This window comes from Protopterus annectens, chromosome 12.part0 (assembly GCF_019279795.1).
Source record: "Protopterus annectens isolate FY-2018-M chromosome 12.part0, PAN1.0, whole genome shotgun sequence".
NCBI lineage: Eukaryota > Metazoa > Chordata > Ceratodontiformes > Protopteridae > Protopterus > Protopterus annectens.
In genome coordinates, this window is record NC_056746.1 from 948,155,987 (window position 1) to 948,174,146 (window position 18,160).

Genomic DNA, 18,160 nt, shown 5'->3' on the forward strand with positions numbered 1-18,160 from the left:
TCGATCTCGCCGTTTGTTCTTACACCTGGGTAGCGTCCCTAGCTCCATGTTCCTGAGGAACTCACGGGAGAACGTTCTTGAGCACAGTGGAACCAAAGGTTTCCCTGTCCCTAGAAACCCTGTCCACCTTGTAATGAGAAATGAATGTATGTGGTTTAGACCAAGTGGCAGCTGCACAAATAGTGTCTAATGGTAAGCGAGCTGCATGAGCCAGGGATGTAGATACTGATCTTGTAGAGTGCCCCTTGGGTTTGACAGGTAAAGTTTGTTCCGAAGAAGCATAAACAAATATAATGCAATCAGTTAGCCATTTGGAAAGGGTTCGTTTAGTAACTGCTACACCTTTCCTGCTGTCCGCAAAGGCAACAAAAAGTTGATCTGATTTCCTGTGATCCTTTGTTCTATCCAGGTAAAATCTAAGTTGTCTATGAACATCCAACTTGTGTAACATATACTCCAACTTATTGGAGTGATTTTTGAAAAAGGTAGGGAGTTCAATGGATTGATTAATGTTATTAATAGAGCAAACTTTGGGGAGAAAGGATGGATTAGTGCAAAGAGATACTCTGTCAGAGTGAAAGATCAGATAAGGGTGTTTAATAGAAAGAGCCTGAAGCTCTGACACCCGCCTAGCCGATGTAATGGCCACCAAAAAGAGGGTCTTCCACGACAAATACTTCAATGGACAAGAGGAGGCTGGTTCAAACGGAGGTAACATCAATTTAGATAATAAAAGGTTCAGATTCCAAGGAGATGTAGGAGTCCTAACTGGTGGTCTAATATGGAAAGATCCTTTTAAAAAGGCCTTACAAAGTCTGTGAGCCATAATAGGTGCCCCACATTCTTCCACATGAAAGTTGGAAATGGCAGCCAATTGCACTCAAAGTGGCAGGAGAAGCTCCTTGGTGAAACAATTCTGTTAAAAACTCCAAGATCTTGTTTAAAGGAGCTATAACAGGGTCCAAATGCTGTGTATTTGCCCAGAAAACAAAACGCTTCCATTTACTAGTGTAGGTCTTTGTAGTGGAAGCTTTATGAGAAGCCACTAGTATATTCTGAACTGCAGGTGAAAGAAGATCAGACCTGGCTAAGTAGGGAAGCGGAGCAGCCAAGCTGCTAGATGGAGTGACAAGAGCGAGGGGTGGGGAGCCCCTGACGAGTGGGTCAGTAGATCTGGCTCCGGGTCCAGGATCCAGGGTCCCCGAATGCGGTGTGCCAGAAGAAAGGGAAACCAGATTTGACGAGGCCAGAATGGGGCAATGAGGATAATCGTCCTTTGCAGGTTGTTGGCTTTCTGCAGAAACTTTGCAATCAGGGGAAAGGGAGGAAAAGCGTACAGGAGACCCGGGGGCCAATCGTGAACTAGCGCGTCCCTGGGGACTTCCCCTGGAGGGGGTAATAGGGCAAAGTAGCTCCTGCATTTGGCGTTCATTGGAGACGCAAAAAGATTGCAGGAAGGCTGGCCCCACTTGCGAAAAATTTTCTTCGCAACTGACTGTTTGAGGGACCACTCGTGAGGCAACAGGATTGCTCTGCTCAGCCTGTCGGCTATGACGTAGGATGACCCCAGGATGTGCGTTGCTATCAGAAAGCGACCCGTGGACTCCGCCCATTGCCAGATTCTCATGGCCTCTCTGCATAGCTGATAAGACTTGGTTCCCCCTTGTTTGTTTATGTACCAGACTACGGACATGTTGTCCGTCTGAACTGCAATAGTCCCTAGAGGAAGAAGGGGAGCAAAGTGTTGCAATGCTAGAAACACTGCCCTCAACTCTAGAACATTGATGTGCAGATTGTACTCTAAATTGGTCCATTCGCCTTGGACTGTCTGTCCCTGAAAGATGCCCCCCCACCCTATCAGGGAAGCGTCCGTGGTCACCGTAGCTGTCGGCGTGGGTAGCACAAATGGTCTTCCGCTGGAAAGGTTGCAAGTCCGAAGCCACCAGGCTAGGTGTGATTTGCATGTGTTTGTGATCAGAACTTCATGTGTCAGAGGTAGCTGTTGGAACGTCCATTGTGCAAACAGTAGCCACTGTAGAACTCTCATGTGCAGTCTTCCCAATGGTATCGCAATGAGAGAAGCTGCCATGAGACCCAAAACCTTCAGAACCAGTTTTGCTGGGGATTTTCTGGATGACAGAAGAAGAGATATGTGGCTTTGTAGTGAGGCTATCCTTTCTGGAGGAAGTCTTAGAATTAAATGATGCGTATCCACTTCTGCTCCTATGAATGAGATATGCTGTGATGGCTGTAGTGAAGATTTTTCGAAATTTACGGAAATTCCGAGATGAACACAAAGCTGTAGTGTGTAGTCCCTGGCCTGAATCAGTTGACGCTGGGTGGTGGCAGAAAGGAGCCAGTCGTCCAGATACGGAAACACCTGGAATCCCAGGCGCCTCAGGTGAGACGCTACCACTGCCATGCATTTGGTGAAAACCCTGGGGGCTGAGGTCAGGCCAAAGGGCAGGGCTCGAAACTGAAAGTGGCTGGCTCCCAGCCGGAAGCGCAAGTGATCCCTGGACGCCCTGGCCATTTTGATGTGGTAGTATGCGTCCTTCAGATCTATTGAGCACATCCAGTCGTCCTTCTGTAAAAATGGAAGGATCGATTGAAGCGTGACCATTCGGAACTTTTCTTTCTTGACGAAGGTATTGAGGTTGCTTAGGTCCAGAATCGGCCTCCAGTCCCCTGTCTTCTTTGGAACTAAAAAGAACCTTGAGTAAGTTCCAAATCCTCTTTGGTCCGCTGGGACTGGTTGGATGACTCTTTTTCTAGCAGCTTTGAAATTTCTATAGCTGCAGGGTCTCGCAGATGGGGCGGCACATCTGGGAGTCTTCTCTTCGGAATTGGGGGCGATAGGAAGGGTATTCTGTAGCCTCTGGTAACAACGCTTTTTACCCAGTTGTCTGATGTAAGATTTTGCCAGGCCTGAGGGTATAAAGCTAAGCGACCCCCGACTGCCTCCAGAGCAGGACAGTCGGGCCTCCTCTCAGGAGTGCTGGAAAGGTTTCCCAGGGGTTGTATCCCTGTCATCTTGGTTTTGCGGACCCCCTCTGCCGCCAGGGCGGCGTCTTCCACCTCTGCCCCCTCCTCTGCCTCTAGAGGGGGCATCACCCTGTGTGCCTGGGAAAGATCCTTGGGGTTTTCGAAACCACATTTTTCCACCACGTTGCCCTTTGGGGTACGGTCTGGATGGGGTGGAAAAACGGACTCCGACAGCAGACAGAGTCTTTCCCTCCTGCTCACACCGGGTAAGGGTCTCCTTTACTTTGGGGCCAAAGAGAGTGGCACCATCAAATGGGGCGTTAGTAAAGGAAGACTTGAAGGCCTCCAAAAATTAACATAAGCGCATCCAGGATTGTCTACGAAGAGCAATCGCTGAAGCTGCTGCCCTACTTGATCCTTCGGCTGCGTATGAGATCAGCCTCATGGACGAGTTTACAATGGATGTAAGGGTATTGAGATGTGCTGTAACTTTTTCTGAAATAGCAGCATCTGTAGTACCCTGGAGGGTATCTCCCAACTCTTTGATTAGATCCCTCTGTAGCCGTGTGAAGTGGGTCAAATAGTTCAGGGATCGCATAGAAAAAGCCGCTGAACTAAAAATGCGCTTCCCATACCTGTCCATAGTCCTAGAATCTCTGTTAGGCGGATGGACAGATGAGGAAGATTCAGACATCTCCTTTTTCGTGGCCGCTGCCACCACCATAGCGTCCACTGGCACTCCCTTTGTCAGATAAGCCTTATCCTGAGGGGCAGTAATAAATTTGTTAGGCTTTCTAGGGACTGGCTCCACCGTGTCAGGCGCCTCCCACGCCCTTCGAGCAATCAGCTCCATCAACTCATCGAAGGGCGGAGTGACCCAGGAGGAGGAAGGGCGAGCACCAAATGCCTTCAGCAAAACTGACTCATCCTCAGAAGGGGGGAGGGCTTGCCAATCACCTCTCTGCTTTAGGATCTCCAGGATGTCAGAAAAAGAGACATCCTCTAAGGGTGACTTTGGGGACCCTTCTGACTCATCTAAGTCAGTGTCCGATGTCAATGATTCTTGTGGAGAATCTAAGTGTCTCCTCTTACACAATCTTTTCCTCGGAACTTCTTCGGTGGGAGCATCCGAAGAAGCCTCCGAGGAAGAGGGGGCACCCTCCAGGGGTGGCTGAGACACAGGTGCTCGACGCTTAGATGTAGCCGTGGGTGCAGAGGAGGATAACGGTCCTTTATGGGGAGGAGAAGCTGTTTCTGCTGATGTGGTTGTCTGGGCAGACAACACCTTCCTCATGAGGTCGAAGGCCCCCGGGTCCCGAGTCGAGGTATCTCCCGGTTCCGAGGAAATGGGAAGAATCCCCGAGACAGGCACCGAAGGCATCGACCCCGAGGACGGAGCCGAGTCGATCCGAGCCGAGGCCCCGAGAGGGAGAGTCGGAACCGAAACATCGGTCCGACTCTCGGTCCCGGAACCAAGGATGGATCTTCGGCTCCGAGACTCCGGTACGGGATCCGACGGAGTCAAGGTGAACGGCGCCGACCGAGAGAAGGACGGTTCTGGCACCGAGGGCTCCACAATCAGCAGATCAGCCTCTTCCGGCTCCGAAGACTGGATAGGTTTCGGAGGAGGAACAGATGGAGATAAGGGTAGGCCTTCGAGTCTCGACACCAACTGGGAGGAGACAGAGATGAGTTTGGATAAGGCCGTATTCTCCATTAGTTTCTGCACCACGCGGTCTACATCGGTGTCGGAGAGGGGTCTGGAAGAGCGGGTCGAAGGAATCGAAGACGGAGCCGACCTCAACAGTGTCGGTGGAGGGAGCTCCGTCACCGGTTCCAAGACTCGAGGCTCGGATACTGACAAAAGTTCAACACTCAGCCCCGAAGTCTGTGGAACCGGTGATCGAACTTTAACTGAAGAGCTCGGAGCCGATGACCTGGGCTCCGACGTCTTCGATTCCTTCGAGGATTTGGATGCCTGGTCTGATGCATCCAGAGCCTCTTGAAAGGTAGGTTTTAAAAGACCCCTATCCATAAGTTTCCTGCGCCTATCTGTCATGACCCTTCCACTGAAAGAATGACAAATTGAACAGTCTTCTTGCAGATGGAGAGGGCCAAGACAGTAGACGCAGGAACTATGGTTATCAGTCACTGACATCTTTTGCCCACATTGGCAACGTTTAAAGCCAGACTTAGCTTTCTCAGACATCTTATTAAAGTAACAAGGTTAAACTTAATAAAAGTCAAGTCCAGTAGGTATGTCTAATCCAGTAAATTTAGTCAAATCTGGTAAAAAAGTCAATCCAGTAGTCAATCCAGTAAAAGGGATGTCCAATCCAGTAACTTTAGTGGGGTTAGGCCCCGAGGGAAAACTCTAATAAAGTTTAAATAACTTTAAATGGAACCGAGGATTCCTCGAAACACTATAAACACACACACACACGGTCACTTAGATAATAATTTGAAGAAAAATTCTTAAGAAATATAAGAAAAAATATAAATCTTAGCTTAAGGTTGCTCGAGCTCATCAAACTGATGCGAACGCTGCAGCGGCAAACTAGATCTGAGGTTAAGGCAGAGGGGGATTGTGGGAGTTAGGTTGGTCTCGAGCTTCTTCTCGATGCAGAGCTTGCAAGCGGCCGACACGGAGCCGAGGATCGGCTCCGAACCCAGGTGTAAGAACAAACAGCGAGATCGAACACTCTCACATCATCAGTTGCTTCCATAGATGTATTTTTTAAACCAACATCCACAAATTTAGCCAGCGGAGCTGTAACAGATTCTACTGCTGCTACTATAGGTCTTAGGGGAGGGTTGTCAATATCTCTGTGAACCTTAGGGATCCCAAATATTGAGGGCACCCTGGGCTCTTTATTGTGTAAAAAATCGAAGGTTTCAATATCGATAAAACCTTCCAAAACTAAAACATTTAGTGCCAAATAGATTTTTTATACGCAATGTTAATCTTGTTCTTGATATTTTTTTATACGCAATGTTAATCTCGTTCTTGGACACCCTAATGTACTTATTTTCATATAACAAGATGTCCATCATTTTGCCCTCATAAATAATGATGTCCATGATCACTGTTGAATTTGCAAACTTGCCATTGTTCTGAGGAAGTCATGGACGAAAACGTACCGTGTACTGGTGTTTCAGTGTTTATGTGTTTGCTGTGTTTCAAATAAATTTTGATTGGGTTGAACGGCTATCCAGGTGCTTACTTCTTTTGTTTGGTTTGTTACGTTTTGGCACCTTTTTCCTCCATTTTGAACTGTAGAAACATATATTTTACACTAAAATATATAGGTACATCAAATGTGGTAACACATAACTGCATATGCTTTCACAGTTTTCATTCTTATTGTAGACAAGTTGCTATATTCCTACTATTCTTGTTTTAAGGCTTCCCTAGGTTGTTCTATGCATTATAAAAGTGTTCACTTTTATCCATCTGGCACTCTTGCAAAACCTTGATCAATGCACCACCATTTCTTCGTCCCTCTAGTTTCATTTAACATCCTCCAAAATGTAACTGAAAGATACTATGAACTTACCTTCAGTGATCCATTTATTCTATTCATATTATTTTGTCAAATCTTTCATGTCAAAACTTTAGAAAATAATTATGAGGTTTTCATCTAACTTTTCTTCATATGATATGCATTACTCACCTACTCCATGCTCCCACTACCTCAACTCTGTTTGCTATTGTTTACCTGTAACATTTTTTTCAATTTTTTTTCCAAATGTAAGCCAAAACCATTGTAACTGTGTGGAAAAAAGCAATCAGTTTTCTAGTGAACATAATGCTCAAAGACTTCTACATATAACCGCTCAACTGTTTAGATTTTTGCATAATGTCCATATTTTTATTGTATATTTTTGGTCTGGCAAATCACTGAATTGAAACAATAAGTAATGACACACACTTGAGTTTCAGACTTTATATCTTGCAGAAAATTTATGCTAACACAAAACTGTTACTCTTCCAACTTTCTAACTTTATAGAAACAATATTTAAAATATGTCCCTATTTTACTGCCTTTCGCTCACCATTACTTTAGGCTTTGTCCAGATTTCTTGTATTAAGACATTGAGTGCTATACTTCTGCCATGGTACAGTGCTAAAAAGATCACGGTGTTGGAACACAGGACTCTGAAAGAGGATATTTCATACATTACTGGAGAAGTATTCTTCTGGAGTTGAAAGAATGCTACTCACCCCAAAATCTCATGCTGAGCATCTCTCCAAGGAAGTACAAATATGCAAATATCAGAAATGAAAGGCTGAAAAACACAACCATTCCAACATGACTCAGTTGTGCTAGGACAGGATATACCCAAATGTCAGCAGCATATTTAATGTAGAACACCCTGGAAAAAATAAAGAACACTATCAGTAAAGGAGTATCCAGATCATTCAAGTTAAGCTCTATTTGTGATTTTAAGTATGGTTTAGAAAATGGATACATTACTACACACAAACAAAACCTAAGCGTACATAAGGATGCCTGAAACCTAGTCCTGTCTGTCCCTAGTTATAAAACAGTACAAATGTGCCTAACTAAAAAAGTTTTGACTGGGGACTGCACAAAATCTTGTAAAGTAAAGCCAACTGATAAGGATGAAAGAAAAAAATGTAAAATTCAGAAAGGCTTGACACTGATTGTTTTACCTTAAGAAAAGTACAAATACTTTCCCTGAGGATGTGCTTGAACTAGAAATTAGAATAATACAGGAGGTTGGAGGTGTACAATCTCCCTATGTGAGGGTGAGGGTGGTCTGTCCAGCAAAAAAAAAAAAAAAATCAAGTTGAAGTTGTGTATATTTAGTTTCATTTAAGGCACCTTTCTGTCTCCTAGCTATTTTTTTTTTGTCAGGTGGCACTTTGATTATTGTCACGGTAAAAATACCTCTTTCTCATTCTCACTAAATCTACCTTTTGTCTGTCCCAAACATTCTTAAAATTCAGTTTTCTAAGTGAACTAAATCTTCAGAAGAATGCTCCATAACTCTGAATCTTTGTTAAAACATATTTCTTGACATAATTTCTAAGGCATCACCTTTTTATTTCTAAATCTGACTCCTTGCTCCTGAATTGGATTTCAACTTACTTTTCTCGAAAGCTTCCACAATTATCTATGGAAGGTAGCAACACTACCACAGAGTGAAGACAAGAATATTATAATGAATGGTGTTAACGCTACTTAAAGCTCTTACTGCTTTAACGGACTGCAAACAGAAATCCTCCCGAGGTGCATGGCAAGTTCTCTCATTTGTTCCATTACTCAAAAACACTGCCATAATTTAAGGACACAAAGCTTGTATCAATGCTAAATTTTTATTCTTAGACTGTACTTAAGAAAGGACATTAAAATAAAAATGTTCTATATGTAGCCTAGATATTCTTAGTAGAGAATAGCCAAGGAATTTTGGATTTCTTGCCTCACACTACTCACCGGCTCTGGCCAGTGTGAAAAACATGTCAACACGTTCTCAAATATAGTGCTTTCACTTCAGTTAATAGTGCATACAATATTCAAATAAAGTAACATATCACCTGCTCCAGACCTTGTACTGTATATACAACTCTCGTAGGTATGCAGTTGCTTAAATATGCAGCACTTTAGAAATTGTTAATGTTTGTATAAATGAATACAAGTAAGAGTTGAAATGAAATGTATTTATTTTTATTCATTCATGCTTTGTCGACTGAGTTAGTCCCAACAAACCAAGGACTTCTTTTTCAGGGGAGACCTGAAGTGGTATTCATACTGACTACCACAGTGGTGGTTCGGAGAACAGATGTAGTGCCATCATGGTGGACAGCACTGCTTTTGAAGAAGTTAATCAGCAAAATCCATCTGTTCAGTAATGTAGCTGTTGAAATTACTGAAGATGAGCCAAGTGGATAATGATGTTCTTGTGGAATTTATGTGACGGCAGGAATCTTCAGATGAATTAGTGATTTTGTGGTAAGATGTTTTGGATAAATGAAAGCTGAATATATGACATCCAGAAGAAAATTGTGATTGAGAGGATATACTGCAGTGAGAGAAGAGACAAAATGCTTGAGTTGTTGAGGAGACATTTGGTGACTTAAGTGTTTCAGAAGTTCAAGATATGGACTTTTATAATATTCTGGCTGTCTTAGAACAGTTGAAAAGGCCTCATGCAGCAGCTGTCGCCTCAGGAAATGTTTCCATCATGAGAAAGCAGCACAGCAACTTCTGGCCCATGGTCAGACTTAAAAGTTGGCTTGATAAGCCAGTTGACAGGTGTCTTGTAAGTATCTTATTAGGGATACCACTGTGATGCCAATGACCTTCAGGGCTCATGGTATATGCTCACTTATTCATCTTTGAAAAGTTATTTTATTTCTTTACATTTAAATCTTTTTTCATTAATGGAAATTTTACAAAAATATGAAAAATGTTATAAAATGGAGTCCTAGTGTGATTATGTTAACTCTGCATAGAACATTTTGGGTAAGAAAAAAGCAGGTTCCATATTTTTATGAGACGACAGTGTTCCCCTTATTCCAGGGATAATGGGTGCCAATGGGGAATATGGCTGAGGACTCTATGAAGAGTAAACAATGCCTGACTTGTAGCTCCCCTCATCTTAGCATAAGCGTAACTCCGGGAATGTCCAACCAGTTTTCAGAATGTGTGGAGTACTAACAACATGAATATAGGAAATTTGAGGTTTTTTGATATTCCCTGCTTTAAATTAACTTTATGAATGGGTGTCCCCTAGGATCTAAACATACAAACGTCCCTACAGAGAAGGTGGTTTCTACAAATATTTGTAGTAGTGACAGCATATGTTTCTTTAAAGTGGAAAAATCCCACCCACCTATCAGAAAAAAAGTTAAAGGCTAGGCTCATACAGAGAGGATATAGGTTTAACAAAATTTATGTTAAGAAATCTGGGCTCTTAGACATACCAACAAACTTCACACCGCATGGACATACTGGCAATACTCAGCGTGTTTTATCTAAAGACTACACTCTGCCTAAATTCAGGTTTCCTTTTTTGTAAAGGCTATTCCCAATGTCTGTTTGAATGACCTTATCCTCAAAGCTTAGTGTTCTTCTCATAGATATAGACATCGGTATGAATATCTGTATTTAAATTTTCTTTCAACAGGACCTCTTATCTTTATGCCTTCTTTGATCAGTTACATCTTCCTATGGGAGACCGCTCTTTTTCTTTTACGTATATAATTCACAATCACTGCATTTGTTTTGGATTTTAATGATTATGAAGCATGGAGAGCATAGCATAAGATATTTTTAAAAAATCATGATGCGTAATTGGAAAAGTTATAGAAGTTTAAGTTGTAAAATGAATGATAAGAATGGGATAGTTAGATAAAAGAAAAATACTGAATAGAAATTGAACATTTTACAAATAGGCTGTAAAAGAAAGGTGTGATGTGAGTGTATGTTGTACTGGTTTCTATTATTAAATATGGTTTCAAGTTTTAATAACTGTTTTGTCTCATTTATTTTATACAATGAAATGTCTACTAAAGCTATTTGGTGAAAAAATAGATAATAAAATAATTCTGAAAGTTTTTCAGAAAAGATTTGAGAAGGTAGTGAAGGAAGTTATGGCTGAAGGAAGTTATGACATGAAAGGAATGCAAACTAGGGAAAGGTTAGCCCTAATTTCACTGAAGGAAATAATGGATAGTATATTGTTTGAAGGTAGACCGGCGGTGCGTTATGTGCCTAAGGGAATTGATAGTGCAGGATATGAACAGTTATGGGGCACAGTAAGAGATTATGAAGTCTGTGCATAAAACTAAACAAAGAAGGATACTGCTAAATAGTTATCTGACAGATTATATTTCAGTGGGAGGAGGGGTCAGGCAAGGTTGCATGCCAAGTGGTACATTATCTGCCTTTGTAATAAATGCCAGAGCAAATTGCTTATACTTGTAGGATACTGAAATGTTGATATTAATGTCATATTGCAGATAATAGAGTTTACTGGCTAGGAATAAGATCCAGATGACTTAATTAATAACAGAATTCAAAAAAGGTGTTTAGAAGGTTTAGCTTTGGAACTGAATAAAGAAAACACAAAGATTTGGGTGAAGTGGGAAAGGCTGGTGGTATTATTTTTCCAAAACAGAGATTATGACTTTGGGTGTAAAATTTGGTAAAAGTTAAATTATAAAAGTCAATGACAAAATATTTTTGATTAGATAGGGGGTAAGAGTAGCTTAGGGGAAATCTTTTAAAATGTCATTTCAAAAAGGTGTACATATTCTATTCTGTTAGGCAAACTTGGGAATTTAGGGGTGCATAAATGTTACCAGACGATTTGGAAAATAATTTACTATTCAAAGTATTTTGCATTATATGAGTCAAAGCTGAAGGTAGTAAAAAGAAGTGTGGTATATAATAATGGTGGTAAGGGCTGCCTGGGTCTCTCAAAACCTACTGTTCACTACAATGCTCTGCATTTGATTTCGGTTTTAAAGATGAAGCATGAAGAGAAGAGCATAAGATCTTGTTAAGAAATTATGATGCTTACTTGGAAAGGAATGTATTATTAGTGGACTGGAGTTCCGCTGTGGCGACCCCTAACCGGGAAAAGCCGAAAAGACAAACAACAACTGGGAAAGGAATGGAAATGGAACATTTTAGAAATAGGCTGTAACAGAAAGGTGTGATATGAGGAAATAATGCAGACATGTTATGTAGATTGCTAAAAGAGTTTACAGCAAGATATAAGTTAGGTATTACACAAAGATGGGACAGATATAAAAAAAAGACTAATGCGGCAATACTTTTTATGGAGACTGAGAATTAATAAGCTGCTTGTAAAAGCTGCTACTGTTTACAATGCAAAGCATGGAATACTGTGTTATACATGTAATGAAGAAGAAACAGTACAGCATGCTTTGTTAAAATGTGAGAAAATAAGCCTAATTTGGGAAGATATGTTTAGACAGCAGGTGACAGAGGATATTCACAATATTGGAATGAATAACATTATGTACAGATTCTATGAGTTAGAAGAAAAAGAAAAATGTGCTCAAACTGATAAGGCGTTGTTTATTACTGGGTGGAATAATTAGTTGACTGGATGCCAAGAGATAGTATATAACAAAGGATAAGTACATTCAGATGTGATTTCAAAAATATGGAAATAGTTATAGGGAAAGGAGTGGGCATTGAGTAAAGGAGTTTTTAGTATTGTATACAGATGTATATATTTGTAAATGATGTTTATATTTTAGTATTTCATATGTTGTGCGTATGTATGTGATTCCCATACTCTTTTTGATAAGTGCCACAGGATCTTTAACATCTGTTTGCGTTACTATCATCTGAGACAAACGGAGCCTCATTTGAACATCTCATCTAAGATGGTGCAATCAGGAGGCAGGCCACTCCCTACTTATGCTGCACTGTAGTGTTGGTACTGGAAAAAACTATTGCAAGCACCTGATGCGGGAATAGAGTCCACAATCATGTAATCTTTCAGCACCAAAGTTGAGTGTGGCATCTGTTGGTCAAGTAACACTAAATGAAATGAGGTGAATGCAGTAGGAAATCAGAACTAAAGATAAAGATGCATCTTTTTTATTGGTCATGACATTTGGCCATTACAAAGCAACCAAATATATTCTGGAGTCTATTCTAGACCAATGATTTTCAACCTTTTCATCTCATGGCACACACAAACTAATTACAAAAATCTTGTGGCACAAAATAAAATATACTAACATTTTTTGCCAAACTGACAAAAAAATGCTGAGAAGTTGAAGGAACAAAGAAGAAAAACAGGTTGATAAATGTTAGGAGTGCAAGCAATAGAGCATTTGTCATACAGTTGATGAATTGAAATTTGTCTTTACCATCACAGAAAACTTCTGATTATAATACAACACTTCAGTTATTAAGCAGTACCTCTTGTGCTCCTTGACTTTGACTTGAAGAAGTCATTCAGTCGTTTGTAAAGTCTAACTGGCAAATTATATTCTACACAAAACACTCACATATTAATGAGATGTACAGTATAACTAGAAAAAGCTATCTGGGTTCTTGCCAGATAGAGAGGAAGAGAAACAAAGCACCTGTCATACCTCTCAACTGTACAGATTTTCACAGAAAATGTCCAGATTTTTGCCTCATAACATTTGTGGTTTCCTGGCAAATTATTCAAGATTCAAGTCACTAAATAACGTTAAATAATGATAGAGATTTTAGTTTCAGACTTTATATCCTTCAAAGACTACATAATTATGCAAAACATATTATCCTAGCAACTTTCTAAGATTATAGGAGCAATATTTAAATTCTGTCCCTATTTTTGGGCCTTTGTCCCCCATTTTTTGGCTTTGTCTACATTTCTTGCACTGAGAGGTTGAGAGGTATGGCAGCTGTGTATGTACTGGCTTTGTGACAGTTTTAAAATAAAAGGAATGAGACTACACATTCACCCACACAAGACTGCCCACACACTGTCTCTTCTGCATTCAGAAACACATTCACTCATGCAAGATTGTTCTCACTCTCTCGATTTCTCACACACACTGTCTGCATGCATCTAAACTGCAGTTGCCATATCAATTCACGAAATGCTAAATGAGTTTCCCAGTCACCTCCCCTGTCCGATGGTCTCACTTGTTCAATCACCCACAATTTAAACACAGCCTGATGACACTCCATGCTGTGTCTATAAAGGGCATTGGTATCCTTTTTCTTCCCTACATCATAACCATGTTCATACATCCTGTGTTTCAGACTTCTTTCCGTCTTACCAATATAATATGAGAAGCATAGTTGACAGTATGCAAGGTATATTACCCCTCTAGTCTGACAATTATAAAAACCTGTTCCTATTATCTTTTTATTATTATTAAGACTAGGAATAATTAGTTCACTCTTATTTGCCACCCATCCACATTGTGAACACTGTCCACATGCATAGGTATTCCTTCTTGCCCCCTCTATAGTGGTAGTTTTTCCTGTACCTTTTTCAAACATTTTTCAAGTTAGCCTCCCTTCTATAACTACATTTCAGGGATAAATTAAATACTTTCAAGCTATATGGCATAATTTAAAAAATAATCCTATCTTTAAACATAATTTGTTTTATCTTTTTAGTATCTTGATTATATCTTACCACAAAATAATGTCCTCCTTGACCAACATTAATATTATTTTTATTATTGTTATTATGTTGGGTCAGTATATTTTCCTCTCCTTGCTCACCATGTACCACTCTATTAACTTGATTTAACAAAGGGACATACTTGGTACCCCACCCCTGTATAATCTTATTCTTTGTAGACTCAATTAATGTAACAGGATATTTCCTCTTTTCAAATAGCCTACTAATAAATTCTAGTTCTTCTACAAAACCTACTCTTTGGGATGTAATGCGGGCTGCACACACCATCTGACTTTTAATAATACTCTTTTTCTGGTGCTGTGGCTGGTTACTCTCGTAATGTAAATAAGTGTTGGAAAAATATTTTTTACGAAATATTCTAGATACAAACCTTTGATTAATGGGGTCCTTGGATATCTGCACATCTAGATACTCAATTTCAGTCTCCCCAACATGATGTGGGAATTTCAAAAAATCTGTGGTGGACCCTATATAATTAATAAATTGAGAAATAATTTCAAATGGTCCTTTCCACACCATCAACACATCATTCAAAAAACGGAAATATCCCTGGATGTACTGCTAATATTCAGAGGTGAACACGTGATATAACTCCCAATATAACATAATAATATTGGCAAACACGGGGGCACAAGATGACCCCATGGCCACACCCTCTTTTTGCCTGTAGTATTCCCCCTGAAAAAATAAGAAATTATTCTTAATATTATTTCCATATTTTTAATAACTAATCTGAGGTCCATAGCTGTCAGGAACCCCATTTCGATAAGCATCTCGTCAAACCACATCAACCCCAAGTCTGGGTATAACAGAAAACAAATCTATTACATCTATCGTGACAAAATACAGATTATCATCATATATTATATATTACTAATTTTAGTCAAAAAATCCCATGAATCAATTAGAATGTAATCATATAGCTCATAAAATGGTTTCAACTGAACGTCTAACAAAGACCCCCAGGGGCTGGGTATTTGATCCACCTGAGGCCACTATGGGACTTAAAGGAGGATCATTGGCATTTTTATGGGTCTTGGGTATACCAAAAATTGTCGGAATTATAGTTTTTGTTACCATAAAGAAATTATATAAATCGTGCTCAATGGCACCCTGCAATAAATTATCCCCCAAGACCCAATCAATTTGCTTATATGCCACCTCTATTTCACCTCGTGATACCCGGGAATATCTACCATCAGTATTTAACAGTTCTAACATCTTACCACTATAATTCCATAGTTCCATTATTACAACCCCACCCCCCCTTATCAGGTTTCATAACCCGTATTCCAGGGTCAGCAACCAAGGTCTGTAGAATCATCTCTTGCTCGGTTAAATTGTTTTTATACCATCTTCTAGTATTAAACAATACTTTCACTTCATTTTCTACCACAGCACTAAAATTGCTAATAACTGGGTGGAGGGGGGGGGGATTAATAATACTTTTCCTATGTAATCTTCTAAGAGAATTAACATTTCCACACTCAAAAAACATTTCTTTTAGATTCAAATTCCTCCTAAACATTTTAATATCCAATAAAGTCTTACTGTACTTCCCCTTCCTAGCAGGGACAAAATTGAATCCTTCTTCAGAAAGTTCAAAATGAGTGACCTGTAAGGGGATATCAGTATAGTTAAAAATATGAAACCCTTTGTATGTGTAAATATTTCCTTCAATCCCAATCTCAGAACCATCCCCAGGCCTGCCTCTCCTATCCATAGTATCACTGTTCCCTTTTTGCCCTGTCCCCTGTAATAATTGTGATTGTTGGGTTTTCCCCTGCGGGTTACTTGAGCATATGATGGTAGTACATCCATATTCTGAGTTCTAGGGGATCTTCTCACGGGAAGTTTCTCTAAAGGGGCATTCTCCAAATTATCATCTTTATTTCCACTACTATTCCCCATATTCCTTTCCCTGTTTGGGCCTCTATTATTTTTGAGCAAAATCATGGAATAAGCATACCCATCCTTATACTCTCTTTCATCTCTTTTCAATTTTGTTTGCTTTCTTTGCTGTTTTTTAACCATAAGTTTATCCACATCATAAAACACATGAAAATACTTATCTTTATGCTCATTAATAGTAAACAATAAATCATCCTGAATTTCTTTATTCAATTCACTTATTTCATTTAGCATAACACCCATCCAATTCTCATTATCAGCAAGAATAATTCGCATAATTTCAATGCCATAATTATTTAATACTTCTACAATACTTTCAAACATTTCAGACCCGTAATTAACATTACTAGGAAATGTTGCTAGTCTTAATCCATGTGGAACACGTTTTAAGGTAATTTAGGGTAATACAGCTGGAATTGCTTGTTGAAGGTCTACTGTATCTGTTATTCTTAAGTGTCTTAGTTCTGACTTAAGCACTTGGGCTCCAAAACCAGCTGTTTTACATTAGAAGGGTTTGTGGTCTAGACTCTTGTGGTGAGAGAGTGTGTTCTTCACCCTTCTGGATTGCTGCTTTATTTAAACTGTTTTTTCTGTTGTGACTGTGATTTTATGTACTCTGAATTTCTAGTACCTCTCCATTTTATAGCATAAGCCAGATTCAGACTTGCTGAAGCTAGACTGTTTGGTATCACTTGAGCATTAAAACCAGCTCTTCACTGAGATACTGAAAGATCTGAGGCATCTGTTGCTGCCAACTAACTATAAGTGCCTGTCTTTGTTCTTATATTGCACTTTTAATTTGTATTTGCATTCTACTGTCTGTTTGAATTGTCTGAAATATTTTTTGCCATATCTTATTGTATACTGTACTAGTTCAGCTGTAGCATAGCGCAGTTCAAGGTTTGCTGTTTCTGGGTCTGTTTTGTAACTTCTAAGCTTTAAATTCAAGTCATCTTTGTTGGTGAAGGCCCTTCTTCACCCTTGTGGGAGGAGAGTGCTGTCTGAGTCACATCTAGTCGAGGATGATTGGAGTAAAACTCAGACAGTATCCTTAATAGCTAGTTTCAGTTAAAAGAGTTATTTCTTGTTTTATTTAAGCCCCACGTTTGAGCGTGTTTGTGTGTAGCACACCATCATGCACTGCTGCTTAGTGGTGGTTACCGTTGGTGGTTATAGATGTAAACATTTCGCTTGTTAAATTTTCCCTTAGCACTTTGCCTGTGGTCCTCCAGATGTTTTTCATGGCCCTGCTCTACTGTCAGGTGGAAAGCTAAGCCTAGCCTCAGAGGTACTAACACACCTTTCACCCACTAGCCATTCCTAAGTGCGACCTCTTTTCCTGACCATAAAAATTTACCTAACACCATGGACGGATAATTTCCCACAGTTTCTCCAGCCAGCTTGAGACAAGGGAATCCTGAGGCAGTGTAGGAACTGGCTGTTGTTCACTGAGATCCCTCTACTCCTAGTCCACACCAACTCAACATGTAAGAGATGCAACTATATTAAGAACCTTGAATCCATGCTCTGTCACACACCAGTCAGTAAATCTGACAATGAATGGGTTGTCAGCATGCATACCTCACCTCCTACTCCACCCAAACACACATCACACATACCTTCATATGTGGAGGTCCTCACCAGAAATATACCTAAACACCAGAGACCTCCTAAACACAAACACAAACATGCTACACATAATGCTTCCTCTGCAGAACAAAATACACATAATAGCTAACGCACTAGTATCTCACCTGTCAAGCCCTTAAGGCAAAATACAAAACCAAACATATTAATCATAGGTAATTCCCATGTGAGACACACACAAGTCCCTGTCACCAGGCTGGATAAGGAAAAGGTCACGATCAGCTGTATGTCAGGTGCTAGGATCTGCCATATCACACATGCACTCAAGTCTCTCAACAACAGGTACTGTTATGACTCTATCATAGTCCATGTTGGTGTGAACAACTTGAGACGTACCTCTCTGGACTATATGAAGAGAGACATGACGGAGCTCTTGGATTATGTGTCTCAGGCAGATATGTCCCTAGCCTTAAGCAACATTTTACCTTCACCTAGGATGATACCTCACTACAAA

At 40.2% G+C, this 18,160-nt stretch overlaps 1 protein-coding gene across 2 annotated transcripts in view; it reads right to left on the reverse strand.

Moving 5' to 3' along the window:
* Window positions 1-18,160, reverse strand: part of LOC122816904 (androgen-dependent TFPI-regulating protein-like) — an 807,251-nt gene that overhangs the window by 317,322 nt on the left and 471,769 nt on the right. For both annotated transcript variants that reach the window (XM_044089981.1, XM_044089980.1), the window contains one exon: window positions 7,211-7,362. In XM_044089981.1, the coding sequence (XP_043945916.1) occupies window positions 7,211-7,362 (152 nt within the window). The remainder of the gene's footprint in view (window positions 1-7,210; window positions 7,363-18,160) is intronic.